The sequence below is a fragment of the Agelaius phoeniceus genome, chromosome 5 (assembly GCF_051311805.1).
Source record: "Agelaius phoeniceus isolate bAgePho1 chromosome 5, bAgePho1.hap1, whole genome shotgun sequence".
NCBI classification, from domain to species: domain Eukaryota; kingdom Metazoa; phylum Chordata; class Aves; order Passeriformes; family Icteridae; genus Agelaius; species Agelaius phoeniceus.
The window spans coordinates 15,930,723-15,945,541 of NC_135269.1; the positions used below are offsets into that span (position 1 = coordinate 15,930,723).

Here is a 14,819-nt window from a genome sequence, read left to right on the forward strand (position 1 = left end):
TATTTCTTCCCTCCCCCTCCAGATACATTGTTGAGAAATCATTAAGCTTTTAAGAAAACAATCCCTAAAACAAACAAAAAAACCCTCAAAACCACCCCAAACTAAGAGCAAAACCCAAACGCCTGTATCTTCAAAAATCAGTCTAAAAGAAAAATCATAGGCTAAATTAAAAGCCAAATAAAATTTGGCTATCAAAAAAAATGTTATAGTACTAGCCAAATAGTAGTCTCAATCTCTTAAACTGTTAAAAATATCTTTATCTCTTAAATCAAAAACAAATTAGCAAATTTGAAAAAGTTTTTGCCTTATTAATTACTCCCTTTTTACACTCACAATTTTTTAGAGAAAATTTAGGATTTGCCTCAGCTCTTTTTGCAGTCTTACAAGATTTGAGTGCTACTAAAATGCATTTTACCACTTTAAGTGGTAAATAAATGTCATCTACATAGACTGAATGTTCAGATGTCTAGAATTCCAAATTAGGCAGTGTTTTTCTTCAGTATTTTTACCTCTTTCACTTGAAGGAAATGCCCTTGGCACAGGAAGCTGGACCACAGCACTTCCTGGCTTTTTTTCCGATGTGAAGAAACATAAATTGGGACTTGATGTCAGATACTTCTGCTTGGGCCGCACATCTTGGGGTTCAGCATTTGCTGAAGCACACGGCTTGCCCTGGGCATTGGCCTCCCTGGCTCCAAAGTGGAATGGAGAAGAGCTCCCCACAGGAGAAGAAGGCACCCAGGAGCTGCTGGATCTCTCACTGCCCTCCAGCATGGAATAGGTTCTGTTTGCAGTCTGGTGCTTGGAGCTGGCCCCGAGACCCGGCGAGGGCGCAGAGAAAACGCTGCCGCTGCCAGGGCAGACCAAGGGCGAGCAAGTGCTCCCACCACTACTGCAGCTTCTCCCTTTCAGTATTTCTTCCACATTTTTTTTCATATTGCTCTGAGGGCTGTCAAAGTTCTGGGACTGAAATTTTGGTATCTGCAAGGCCGGGTTGGAGACTTGGTCCATCATTTGGATGGATTTGATCTTCCTGCAGATGCTGTCCACTGGGTTGTGGCGCTGTTTCTTAGCTCCATGTTTAGAAGACTTCATCACTTCCCTTCTCTTGACAAATATCTGGAAAGAATAGGCACAAGATACACCAATCAGGGTGATCAACACACACATATTTATGCCAACTTTTCCATTCAGCAGCCAGCTTGGAGCTTTGGCATCCAGGGGTATGAAAACCCTCGTTCCACTTATCAGCTGTGACAGAAACCTTCAGCCAGGACATTTTGCTGTCCAGGGAACTAGAAGTTGATGTGGAAATGTTGGGGAAGAAAGACAGAAATACTTCCTGAAATCTCACTGCTTATTCTTAAATACCATAACTGTGGCAGGGAGGTAAGGGGGAATGAAAATAAAAACTGAAGACCCTGCAAATTAGCAGAGGACTTTTTAAATTAAAGGAAGCACATTAATTGTACTGGGGGTGGCAGGGGTGAGGCAGAAGCCATGAGACCAACAAGACTGTCAGCATTTCTGTGAGCCTGTGAGACCAAAAAACCTCCAAAATCCGGTGTTCCTTGTACTGAGCAGGGACAGCTGTCATGGTGCCACACTGGGAATTACACAAGAAATATGCCCTACAGAGGCACCTCATCCTGGGTGTATTTTTGTTATCTAGTCTCCCAGGCAACATTTAAAAGGTATTTCCTACAAGATAAGCATGTTTGCATGTAACTAAGGCAGGGGAGATTCATTTTGCAGGGATAAAGCCTCATTCCCAGTGAGTTTCCCATATCTACCCTGCACATTGCAACCACCTGAACTGATCAGCTGGGAGCTATATTATTAAATAATAATAACATACCAAATGAAGCTAGGTGAAGCTCCCAAGAATCAGATTTTAAGTCATCTTTTAATGTAGAAAAATTAACTCCTTTCCCCCAAAACAGCAGTAGGTTTCACTAGTACTTAACACTTATATGATCTTTTGAAGCAAGGAATAAAATTATATATAATTATTTATTAATACAGATTGAAATAAACATAAATACTAAGTGTTTAATTTAAACTAGCTTATTACAGGCTGTCTGCATGGCAGCAGCTTAGTTTATAGAAGCAGAGGCAAGATCTCTAAGTTTATTTTTCTAGTATTTCTATAAGTAGTAGCATTTACTCTAATGAACATGTCCTTAGCCACATGAATACTTCAAAAAATAAGAATAAAAAGAAGCTCAGAGCAATTGTAGAGAAGAATCTACTTTTTAACTATGTCTTGCTTAAAAGATTTACTCCTCAAACAAATGCCAGGAAGTGGAAGCAGTCTTTTATAGTGCATTATTACAGATGTATTATCTCTAAAGAGATAGATGAATTACCTTTAAATTAAAATTTAAATACCCTGCAATTAGTTTAGGACTTTTTTATAGCATACAAGAGCCCTCAAGCAGATACAAGTAACACTCTATTAAAGGATATTTGATTTTTTTTCTGTAATATACCAGTAAAAAAAATGACCAAAACAAACAACAAAAAACACAGCTCAAGACCTTACACTAGCTCGTGGAAAAAGAGCTTCTCTTCCTTCTCTGAAGGAGACAGCACAGCTACTTCAGCTTTTCCTCTGAGGAGTAGGAGCTGCCTGAACTTCAGCGTTTAAATAAGCAGAGGGCTCTTCTGCTGGAAAATCAGCTTTACAAGGTACAGGTGCTGCCACTCAGCCCTCAGCTGAGAGGGACCACCAGCTGCAACCAGGTTCTAATCAAGCTTTAGGCTCTTGCTTCCTGGCCTTTTTACTTTTTTTCCCCTCACATCTCTCCTGCTGCTGTTAAATTAATTGCCTGTAATTTCAGTGCAACTTGAAGTCTCACTGCTCTTCTAATTATTGTTTAAAACAGCAAGGAATGTTGTGATATAGGTTGTTCAAAACTCTGGCTCCTGGGGTGTTTCTCACTTCTATTAGCAGTTCTTTCCTGCTTTTCCCACCTACAGCAAAATTTCAAGCAGGAGCAGATCTCTCCTAATTTCTGAGAGTTAGAACATGGAATCTGGGAGCTGTATAAATTTCATCACTCTCGCCACTTTTGAAAAGAAGAAAGTGTTGAAGTCTCTTGAGCTGATAGTGTATTAAATAGTCTCTCTGTTAACTGTCATCTCTGCCCTTAGTTCTGTGAAAAAAAAAATCATTAGGACCCTTAACTAATTCCTTTTTTTGTATTGAATTATCAAGACATGTAGTAGATCCTGCCTGTCTGAAGAGCTCTATTGCTCCTGCTAAATTACCCTGTAAATGCCCATTCTTTGATGTCCATGTCTCCTTTCCAGCCTGCAGACTGGAGAAAACTGTTTTTCAGCTGGTCTTTTCACCTGGTGTTCGCCTCAGACTTGTCCATTGCTGAGAAAAAAAACTGTTGTGCCATCCCATCAGTGGTTCACTGAACTTCAGAAGTAACAACTCTTTCTGAGATGCTTACACCTTTCAAAAATTTGTGGATTTCTACTCTTTCCTGATGCTTTCAAACACCCCTCACGCCACATAAAATATTTAAATTCTACTTATAATTATCCCTTGAAGCTGCTTCTCTTTCACAAACACACTTGTGAGAACAGTAGAACCTGGACCTGGCTGCAGCATTGCTCACACATTAGTCCTCAGCAAAGTCCCTGTTACCTCTCTTGTGTGAGACATTTACATCCTCTCTGACAGACTGGATTTTCTACACCTTGTTCTCTACTTCAAGAGTTTTTAGCACAGTTCTTCTCATACAGTCTAGAGAAAAGACAAAAAGCTTCTCCAGCAAATCTGCAGTGCTTGAAACGCACCCACAGACATTGTGGTGCTGAATGTGCAACAGAATAGTTAAATAAATTTGGGCCAGCAACTGATGGCCTCTAATCACGCACCTGGCTTATACCAGAGAGCATCTCTTCCCTTCAGAGCTGCACCATGAAAATTCACCTTCCCAGAGAAGTTGAAGACATCCCTACTTATTGTAGGGGGGTGGACTAGATGACTTTTAAAGGTGTCTTCCAATGCAAACTATTCCATGGTTCTGTAAATTAAGGTCTGTTATGAAAATAAATAGCACTGAAAAACATGTTTGTGTGGCATAAAATGTATTGATGGATTGCAAGTTGGATTGTTTTGGTCAACAGGTTTTACAGGGCAAATATGGAGCTTGTACACAAATTTCCCCTTAGTCTGAGTGGGATATATGAGGTTAAAGTCCAGAATCATCTTTGAAAGATTACAGAAACAGAAAAAACCAGCCCGAAAAGAAGAGGTCATATGGTTCATAACCATGTGTCTGGGCAGGATCAGTTGGGCAATGATTCCTAAAAAAGTATTGTCTAATCTATTCTCTGAGTTTCTCAGTGATAACAAATCAACATCCTTCCAGGGCAATCTATATTTGACTTTGCCACTGGTAGAAAGCTTGCCTTACTATGCAACTTATTGCAAATGAAATGCAACATGCTTTGTAATTTCCTACTTTGCAGGCTCTGCCATGACATTTCACAGCCTTTTATGATGCTGCAGTAGCATTTAGGAGCCAGAAGTACACTGTGCTAGGTGCTGCTCAGCTGCCAGACACAAGTGGGATGGATTTCCCAGGGAGTTACCAAACTAATAGGAAAAAAAAATCCCAAAGGAAATGAGAATAAGCACAAAGCAAAGGTCATAAGTTCTGGGAGATTTATACCTTGACAGCACCGGTCAGGATGGACCACCTGCACCCCAACTGCACCTTTTCCTCAGGAGCAAGCCATGGGGCACTGCTGCCCTTACCAGGATACAACACTGTATCCTATATTTCCAGGGAAATATTTGGGAAGGTGCATGGCTGTGATGCAAGTCAGTGAGGTGAGTTTGACCCCATTGGTTAAAACTCCAGCGCATGAGAACATTTTCCCCTCACCTCAGCACTGAACTTCAATGCCAGAAATCAGCTTTGTATCACTTACAGCGTCAGGATATGCAGCCTGTGCCCTTTAGATCATCTCAAAAAATAAGAATAGGTTATGTTCTTTCTAATAAGGGGTCCTGCTGCTATAGCAAGCTTCCCTCTACTTTTCTCTCTCAGGGTATTGATTACATGCCAGAGCCACTTCCTCCTCCAGGTGAATCAGCTGAGAAATGGCAGCGCTGACAATGAGTGTTTGGTGCACAGCTCATCATCCCAAAGTGCCACAGCTTTTTGGTGTGTTATGATCCATAACCCAATTATAGGCTGCTTTGTTTTTCAAGAGTACGAGCTCACATGTGCCCACACAGAGCCAGAGCTCTTTTGTGAATGCAAACACTCTTAGTACCTGCACTGCCTTCCCAAAACACGGCCTCCTGTCCTTGATTACAAATAAACTGTGTCCCATACACCATCCTAGAAGTGCTTGGATTTCTGGGAAGGGTGAGGTGGCCACCTTTTCATAGTATCATGGTAAGAAAAAGCTTTGAAGGGAGAAGCCAATTCTCTTAAATTTTGATCCCTGAAGTAGAATTGACAAACATGGAGTTCTTTGTTCTGCAAGCAGACTCCTTACAGATTTCCAAGGAGAAGGTTCTGAAATACACTTTGTTTGAAAAACAAAGCAACTTGGAGTCACTGGTCATAGTAAAAATAAATGGATTTAGAACTCTAAGTCATAAAGGCACAGACAATTTAAAGGAAAAATAAAAACCATTGGAAAATAAAAAAAAAAAAAAAAAAAAAATCCCAAAGCCCCAAGCCATTATGGAAATGCAATTTCAGGTTGGGTTTATTTCACCTGATGTGAAAGGTCAAGGTCAATTGTCTCTTGCTACAGGTTGTGACTAAACTCCTGACTTTTAGACACCATGGTGGCACTGAGGCATCAGATGGTACAGCAATAAGACCATTTAATTTAAGATGATCCTGTCAAGATCCTGCTTTTGTTCTTGAGCTGGTGGTCACCTGTCTCCATAACAAGGCAGTTCAGATTTTGATCTGCTCAGTTCAGCTCCCTGCTGCCCTCCAGGCAGCTCAAACAAGCCCAAATCTCTACAAGGATTCCCATGGGACTCAGAATACAGCCAGATTTGGAAGAGAGACTGAGACTCCAGCAACACCAAGTCAGAGTCACTCAGATTTTGCCAAATGGTCACAAGAAAAACTGAAGCTGTTTTCCTCCAGTGTGGTAACATCTTTCTCCATGCCTCCTGTTCTCTTCCTCTTCTCCCCAGTTGCAACGGGAGCGGCTGAGCTGGTTTACCCCCCTGTTTCTTTTGTGTTATCTTGTCTCATTCCAGTGGCAGGAAAAGCAGGGTTTCTTTTCAGTGCCAGACACGTTTCCTACCACGAGGAGAACCATCCTGAAGAGATCATACTGCACACTGCCAACCCCAATGGCAGGGGGTTGATTTTCACAGGCTCAGCTGAATGTTTTGATTCCAGCCCCGTGGTCTGTGCATAACAGGAAGATCTGAAGTTACTCCAGAAGGCAATAGGGGAGTATTTTATTTTTTCTTTACCTTTTCCAAGCCTCTGCATGCTAAATGACTCCTGGATGAAATGCACAGTCCCCTTCTAAGGCTAGGGGTTAAGCATCATCAAGAAATGTCTCTGATTTGTCAGAGCACAGGGAAAAGAGCAGGGAAAAGAAACTTCACAAGTGAAGTAGATGCAAGTAGAATCCCTTCTGCTAGGCTGCATCAGGGCATGGCCTTTTAAAAAGGGTAACAGCAGCTCCCAGCCACCACAGGAGCTGCTTGAGACCAAAACCTGAACTTCCCCCTGGTTTCTTGCCTCTACACCAGCACAAGCAGCAGCTGATGGCAGTTCTGTATATTCAGTGTGCAATTCTGTGTGGCATGAGCTGGGAACAGAGTGATACCCCACAAAAGCTGGACAGCAATTGCGCCTTCACTTAATAATGTGCTTTGGAGCAGTGTCCACAGACACACAGTGGCAGGGAGGAGCTCACAGTGCCGGTCTGCACACTCCTCCTTGAACTCCACATCCATGAGCCAGTGTTTGTCACATGCATGGCCTAACCTGGATTTTTGTCACACCATGGGCTGGCCCTGTTTGTGAGGCTGCTGCAGTAAACTTTCCATTGGCCAATATTCCAATCAGCAAATTTCTACCTCCCTGTTTGCTTTGCTTCTCCTTCTGCTACCATCAAGTTTACAAAGGAAAAAGTACAGGAGGAGAGATGAAAACCCTGGCTACAGAGCAAGCAAGGCCAGGCATCCAGTGTGATTAACTCTTTGCCTGAGGACCAAAGCAACTCTCCATGACTGCAATGAGCCCAAAAATCACCCAGAAGTAGCTCATGGAAATTACTTCCCTGACCCCTGCCTTTTTTCTGTTCACTGCTCCACTGTTTAACCTATTCAAGCCCATGAGCTAGACTTTTACTCCAGCCAATCCATGGGACAGAAGAGTGTTTCTGACTATTAGGACTTCAGGATTTATTGGGTATTTTGGGTCTTTTTTGTTGTTGCTGTTGTTGAGCTTTATACTTTCACTTGTGTGCAAGAAAACTAGATACAAAAGATCATCAAAGAATCAAACCACAGACTACATCCTCTGAATGTATGCAAGGAATAACTTCCGATGAGTGACACTGGGTAAGTCACTTCTTTCTTGATGCTGGTGAGTAATTTACCAGCTTTTCCAGCTCCCACCATGGATGCTAATCTGATCTATTGTAGATTATCCTGGGTAAACTCTCACCATCCATATTAATACCCACTCTGGCTGTGATTATTGATCATCCAGCAGGAAGGTGAGTGTTGCAAATGCACAGGGCTGATGCTGATGTATTCAGAAGGTGTTCACCTGTTTAATGGGGTGCATCTCCAAGTGCATCCATCTTTCAATCATTTCAATCAGGACTTCCTGCAAGGCTCCAGGTTTCCCTCAGGAGTCATCAGACCTTCTGCTTCTCCATCTACAGGGCTGACAAGAGATCCCTTCAGACTCCTCCGCCCCGCCACGGAAGGGGAGGGCATCTCCACTCTGAAGATTTAAAAAGGGACCCCTGGCCATGTAGGAAGGAAATCTTGTGACACATCATCCCAAGGAAAGAAGACTGAAGGTTTGTCACCGAGATAAGTATGAAGGTAAGTGAGAATTTTTTGGTCTGTAGCAAACATTTAGTTTGCAATTAATGCTTTCTTTTTCATTTGAGTGCAATATTTAGGAACTGCAGGGGGGCTTAAGAAATTTTCCTTAAAAATAACCCAAAAGAAATACACACATAGATATATTATATGTATTTTAAACAACTGTATTAAAAATACACCAATAGTATAACCTCTCACTCTCAAACCCAGGATGAAATGAACCACTGTGAAACATACAGTTAGATTCCCTGGTGCCCACCACTGTTACCCCTACATGAATAACAACATGGTCTGTGTGAACAAGTAGAGGTGCAACTTGTGCACAGAGGATTCATGCTCAATGCTTCCATTTGCATGTGCTGCATCAGTGAACAAACTCCAAGAATCAAAAAAAACCTGTCTTGTGACTTGTTTTAATCATGGTTGATATTGATAGGATGCTAAATTTAAAACATTTTTTCCTTTTTTTTTAACCTGAGGAAGTAGAGATTTTGTTTCTTGGTTTGTTTGTTTGTTTGGAATGACAAGCCCCCTACATTTGCTTGTTGTCTATGGTTTGGTAAAATCAAGGTAGATTCTATACCATCTTTACCCATTAGTTTGTACATTATCCTCATTTCTGGAGGATCTGATGTCCTTGTAAAAAAGACCACAAAAGGTGCTTGCCTTGATGGCAGCTCTCACCAGGATGGAATAGATTTGAGTAAAAAGAATAAAGTTCAATTTAAGATTAATCCTCTGATCAGATCAGCGTGCACTGAAACCCCCCCTGAGCAAGAGGAGGTTGGCAGCAAGACAGGGACAAGGCAGCAGCTGGGAACACATTTAGATGTGAAGTTGGGAGGATGTGCAGATGTGAAAGACTCCTCCTGCACCTTGTGGTTCTCTGTTGTGCACAGGGGCTGCAGAAACCCTCAGCATCTGCCCTGGCACTGCTCCTGGCAGCGTCCTTCATCACCTTCTCCTGGAGTGCCCCTCAGGTGAGCCCAGGCTGGAGCTCATGAAGCTCACAGCTTGGTGCCATTAAGTATTTGCATTAATAAGCAATGGCATGGAATGTTTTCATGTCTATTTCCCCTCTTTTTATTTTAATTTTTTTTTATTTGGCATAAAGGCTCATTTTCAAAGGAGAAACTGGACTCCTCAGGCCATGCTGTATTTGAAGGGTGCACGTAAGTCTCAAGCTCTTTCCATTTGAGGAGATCATTTTCCCCACCCTGGATTATTCCTTGGTTCCATACAAGCAGAAGATCCTGAGGATGCTGTGGGGGTAGAAGTTTTGAGGCTTGCAGGGAGGATGTGCTAATTGCATGGTGCTAATTATGTCATGGTCACACCTTTGGTCCCTGTACAGGCCATTCACTTCCCAGATGGACTCAGTGGTCCTTGTGGGTCCTTCCCACTCAGAATATCCTCAGATTCTGTACTTAGTTAGACATGTTGTCCTTTGATCCAAATCATCAAATATAACAGAAATATTAACATGAAAAATTGCATTCTGAATTGTTGATTTAAAATTAAAAGATATCAGGGAGGGCAGGTATAAAGAGAGGAAGAAAAAAAGCTCCCTGTAAATTAGAGAAAAGAAAAAGAAGGTCATAATCCTGAGAGAAATGCAAAAGGGAGACAATATAAATAACTGCAAAATAAAATAAATATAAGCTCCAAACAACTGTAAAGAAAACTGAAAGTTTTAGTGACATTAATACAATTATTTCTATTAATAAAAGTGAAGATTTTGGCCCTTTTTGTTATTTTTTAAAAATTCTTCCAACTGAATAATGCATCGTGTTACTTCCCTAGTGAGGTTTTTATCATTCTTATTGATGCACAGGAAACAGCGTGATTTTATTTTGTTAGTTTGGGATTTGGGATGGGTTTTTTCCTTTTTTTTTTTTTTTTTTTTTTTTTTTTTTTTTTTTTTTAAATAAAAATACAATTTAAAAGCCAATACTTCATAGTCCAGCAAAGAGATTGAAGGCTCTTGACCATATACAACATTGAAAAGAGTACTTTAGGGACTCTATGAAGTAGGAATTACAACAAGTTTGGGGGCTGTTTTCACCCTTGTCTCACTGCTTTTGTAGAGGGACGTCGCTTCATCGCAGATGAGAGCCAGAGGAAGGACCTGTATGACAGAGTGCAGCTGGGTGAGTCCATCAGCACAGGGCTGTGAAGCCCATCCACCTCCCCAGCTTATGGCAGAAATCCCTGGAAATAGAAGGGGATTTCTTTTCCTGGAATCACAGCCAAGGAAACAACTAAACCCCCTTTTTTAGTCCCTTCATTCCAACCAGCACATGACAAAGGCTGACTTTCCTCTCTGGTGCACCTGTGTGATTTCATTTACATAATTTCCAGACTGACCTGGCCACTAAGTAGGATTTTCATCAGTGCTTTTGACTTTCTTTTTGCACTGGAAAAAAGAATCAAATCAAGCTATTAATTGTGCTGAAGCGACAAATGACAGAAGCAGATGTCATCAATCCACACTAGGCAAGGTTTCTGGAGGGAACAGGATGTTGTAAAAAAGTTAGGAACCTACAAAAAAGGAAAATGTTCTTTTTACCTTCTAAGGGATTTTGAAATAACCTCCCTTTTAAAACGATTGCTAATCTCTTGTGTTAATTATCAGGCTGGTTTTGAGCAGACAATGCTATAGAATGAAGGAGACTATCTTCTTGTCTTTGACTCTCTAGTTATAGATATAATAAAAAAAGCAAAGAACAAAGTAAAGAAATGCCATAAGACACTGACAAACCATGCATCTCTGATTTTTTCGTTCTAGAAACACGCAGCCATAACACACATCCTTTATCCCTTTCTGAAGCTGCTGTGCTGTTCCTTACTTCCTTACAGAAAGCACAGGAAGGTAAAAGCATGTTTTGTCTTACTCTGACTGTTTTTTTTAAGTGGTATTTCAGTATTTCAGTTACTAGCAAATTAATCTAGAAGGTCTGTTTTGAACTGAGATATTGTTTAACAGAAAGCCCTGTATAGGAGTGCACATTTACACAGATTACAACATGAGCCACATAATGACAGCAGGTATATTCTGCTTTTAATTTTCTCTTTGGATGTTTTACTGGTTTGGATTCAAGGGAATGGCTATTTTTCAATTGAATTTTTCACCCCAAATCTTTTCTGGGGTAACTTTTTCTATAGCATATTGTTTGCTTGTGAAGATTTTATTCCTCTACTGGATTTGGTGCAAAGGTCTAAAAGAATCCATAAGAACCCCAGGAGAGGAGCTGTTGGTTTCACATCACCAGGCTGAGACCCTAAACCTTTGCTCTCCATGTCCTCTGCCCTTAAATCTCTCTCTCACCTCTTCAGCTACCACAGACTTTTTTTTTTTTTGGGAAATGGAGCTGGGTCTCTGTGCTCAGCCCTCTCTTCCCTGCCCTGGCAGAACTCTGAACAAAAACCAAAAAACAAAAAAACCAACCAACCAAAAAACAAACAAACAAAAACCACCACACAAACAAACAAAACAAAAATCCAAACCAAACCAAACAAAAAAACAACAAAACGCAAAACAAAAAAACCAAACCAACAAAACCACCACAAAAAAAAAAAAAACCCCACAAAAACCAAACCCCAACAAACAACAACAACAACAACAACAAAACCAACAAAAAAAAAATCAGTGGCATTTTGGAGAGAGAAAAAGGCAGAATAAAAAAATGAGCATAGTGCTTTGGACAAAATATGTGAGCACTTCTAAAGTTAAACCAGTGAAAGTGTCATTTGCATGCCCACAAAAGCCTCTGCTGAAGGTGGATTTTTCCAATTTTAGTGGTATTTTCCTGCCTGTTGTTGCTGTAGCAGGGGAGATGGACAGCAACAGAGAAAAAAAGGTGAAATATCTGAGAGAGATAAGCAGAACAGGCAGCTTGTTTGAAAAAAAACTAGGTGGAGTAACATTTCCATCTCTGTGGTAGGAAATAACCAGTCAAACCTGGGTAAGCCATGCACTTTCAGATCAGCTGATTTTAGACCTGACTGAGGCAATGCACAAATGAAGAACAAATCTATTATTTTCTTCAGCGTGATTATTTTTGCCATGTGCTAACTTACCCCTCTGGACACAGTTTGTGATTTTCTTCTTCAGCAAACAGAAAAATTCCCACATTTAAAAATGAGAGAAGACATGATTGTTTTTAGAGATGCTGCCTGTGTCTCTCTCAGCTGAGCAGTCACACTGCACTGAATCTGTGCCTAAGGCACATCTGAAAGCTGCAAACTTTGGCTGGCTGAATTTTCCTTCATCTACAACTTATTTCTCCCCATTGTGTCTTGTCTTACAGTGGAAGAAGAAAACAGTGAACATCCTGGCTACTTGACAGACAGTCTAATAAAGTGGTGAAATTATTTTAAATGTCTTTAACATTTGTACAGCTTTGAACCTGAAAGCATAATTTGTGTAAGTGTTTCATCCATTCTCACTGAAGTTCCCAAAGGGTGAGGTGTTTTCACATTGCAAAATTTTGAATGCAAAGGGATTAAAAGGTACTAGTTCAGATAAGGAAAGCATCTGTAAAGTTCCTGCTTTCTTTACAGCACTTTGTATGTCTCATCTGAAATTTAAAATACATGGCATCAGCTCACCTGAAAAGATAATTAAAACTGTCTTTTTAGACAACTTCATTAAAAAGTTTTTCAATTGTCATTGGGAAACCTTTTACCACCCTCCACTCAGCTAAGTAGTGAAGCTTTTTGGACCCTGATAAAGACAGATTCCATTACTACTTCACTGGTGGCCCTGTAGGCTGCTGATGGTCAATAAATTCAGTGAGATATAAAAACATTCCAGCTGTCTGTGACTGCAAAACTGGTGATTTTTTTTTCTTTTAAATTTTTATTTGGCAGGTATCAGTCAGCACAGAGAATAGGCAGCAGCACTTATTGCCCCAGTCCACTCCTGCAGAAATACTCTGAAAAATCCCACTGAGCAAGTCCCAGCACATAAAGACAGTTTGGGGACAGGTCTTGCATTATCAAGGCCTCATTAAAGACTGCTTTGTGATTGTATTTTTTGTTCTTTCTTTCTGAGTTGCAGAACTGGAATTATGCATAAATCTGTTAATTATCATTCTGTGCTGATAAGGATGTATTATTTATGTAGTTCTGTGGTCTCACTGGAAAGCCCTCTGTAGTTCTGATGTAATTAAAGAGTAGCCACATGATTTCTGTGTCCAAGCAACTGTTTTATTTTTTCAACCTTCTAGTTATGCTCTTCATCTTTTAATGTTAAATTCCCCTGATCTTTCTCATAATACTGCTGATTAACTCTCACACTAACTATGATGATGCTTTACCTCAACACAAAGAAACACAGCTGAAGGAATAGAGGAATTTATTTGTTTCATGGGGTTAGAGGCACTTTCAGTCATTGTTTATAATCTGTATCACTCCACTGAGGAACTGGTGAAAGCAAATTGTCCTGTTTTGTTCATTTTTAAGCACTGATACATCTTCCAATGGCAGTGTTTGTTGTATGACAGAACATTCATGATGAACTTCACCTCAAGACCAGTGGTATCCACCTGAATTCTTTCATTGTTTTAGATGCCCTTTGTTTCCAGCATATTTGGAATATCTCAGGTGCATCTAAGTGATTTTCCAGCATGTTTTAGAGGATCATCAGTCTGTGCTCAGACAAAAAGTAGCATGAAGTCAGAGAACACAATCCTAGAATGGCCTAGTTTGGAAGGGACCTAAAAGATCATCCAGTTCCAAATGCTGGGACACCTTCCACTAGAAAAGTGAAAAGTAGAGGTTTATCCTTTGGTTTATCAGTGTCCTGAAATTTATATGCCTCTGCCTGTCCCAGTGATACAGAAACTGCACCCACCCTATTCCCAGCTGACTGATTTTTGTGTGTGCTCCTGATTTAAGGTCTCAAGCTTAAACAATTCTTCACAAATATCATGAAACAGAATAGACATTCTGCCTTGCTGGTGAGCTGTTTGTGAAACCCCAGCGATTTCCATCTGGAAGACAATCCCTTATGTAACAGATAGCTGCTACCAAGTTTGTCAGGTGTTGGGAATGTGTGGCACTTAATTTAGGCAATCTGTTGCTGTGGCTGAATGAGAAGCTGTTCCTCCAATGCTACAAATTCAACATACAGAAGTGTTTTGCTGTAGATAAATTGCCTTGTTACTAATGGTAAATCCTGGAATCAAGGCAGAGCTAACGAGTCCACGAGTCCAAGGCGTGGGGCAGAGGTTGCTTTGGCCACTGCAGGACCTGAATCTGAGAATTCAGATTGGTCCTACCTCAAATCCAAGCACTTTCTAACACCAGGAGGGTGCTCAAAGCATGTGAGTGTGCTGAAACACACACAGCCTTCCTGCTCTACAGCAGAGCTTAGAAACATAAGCAATAAGTACAGATTTCTCAATTTATTTATGAAAACATCAACTTTCAATCAATATGCCCTTTATATGTTCTTTCTTTGGGACTCTCAGCCATTACATTTTTTGACTAAGGGAACTCTGATGAGGTGCACTTTGTGGAAGAAACACAAAATGCAGTTCTCCACATAGTAAACTGTGTGAAGGAAAAGATTTGCAGTATCTTTGCTTTCCCCACTTTTATATAAAAAATTACTTAGTGTTGAATTACTTTTTAAATGGCTAAAGAAATAGTGAGTCCTTTAAATTACAAATAAGTTTTTACCATAAAAACTGGAACCTGACTTCTGAGAATATTCTTTCAAGTATCCAAATCA

General features: G+C 40.5%; 2 protein-coding genes across 2 annotated transcripts in view; one reads left to right on the top strand and one right to left on the bottom strand.

Annotated features, from left to right (window-relative positions):
• IRAG2 (inositol 1,4,5-triphosphate receptor associated 2) overlaps window positions 1-1,597 on the bottom strand; it is a 35,484-nt gene extending 33,887 nt beyond the window's left edge. The window contains exons 1-2 of the mRNA XM_054632180.2: window positions 1,553-1,597; window positions 510-1,119 (exon numbers count right to left, since the gene is read on the bottom strand). Of these exons, the coding sequence (XP_054488155.2) occupies window positions 510-1,119; window positions 1,553-1,597 (655 nt within the window). The remainder of the gene's footprint in view (window positions 1-509; window positions 1,120-1,552) is intronic.
• A 6,474-nt stretch (window positions 1,598-8,071) lies between these two features.
• On the top strand, window positions 8,072-12,449 carry SPX (spexin hormone). The gene is made up of 6 exons (XM_054632179.2): window positions 8,072-8,077; window positions 8,980-9,060; window positions 9,195-9,252; window positions 10,168-10,230; window positions 10,869-10,952; window positions 12,391-12,449. Exons 1-6 carry the CDS (start codon window positions 8,072-8,074, stop codon window positions 12,447-12,449), a joined length of 351 nt encoding a protein of 116 aa, XP_054488154.2.
• The last annotated feature ends 2,370 nt before the right edge of the window (window positions 12,450-14,819 follow it).

Bases quoted from the DNA above. Each gene is read 5' to 3' on its own strand.
- SPX (XM_054632179.2), top strand. The intron at 10,231-10,868 runs GTGAGTCCATCA...TTTTCGTTCTAG, and splicing joins GTATGACAGAGTGCAGCTGG to AAACACGCAGCCATAACACA. The intron at 10,953-12,390 runs GTAAAAGCATGT...CTTGTCTTACAG, and splicing joins CTTACAGAAAGCACAGGAAG to TGGAAGAAGAAAACAGTGAA.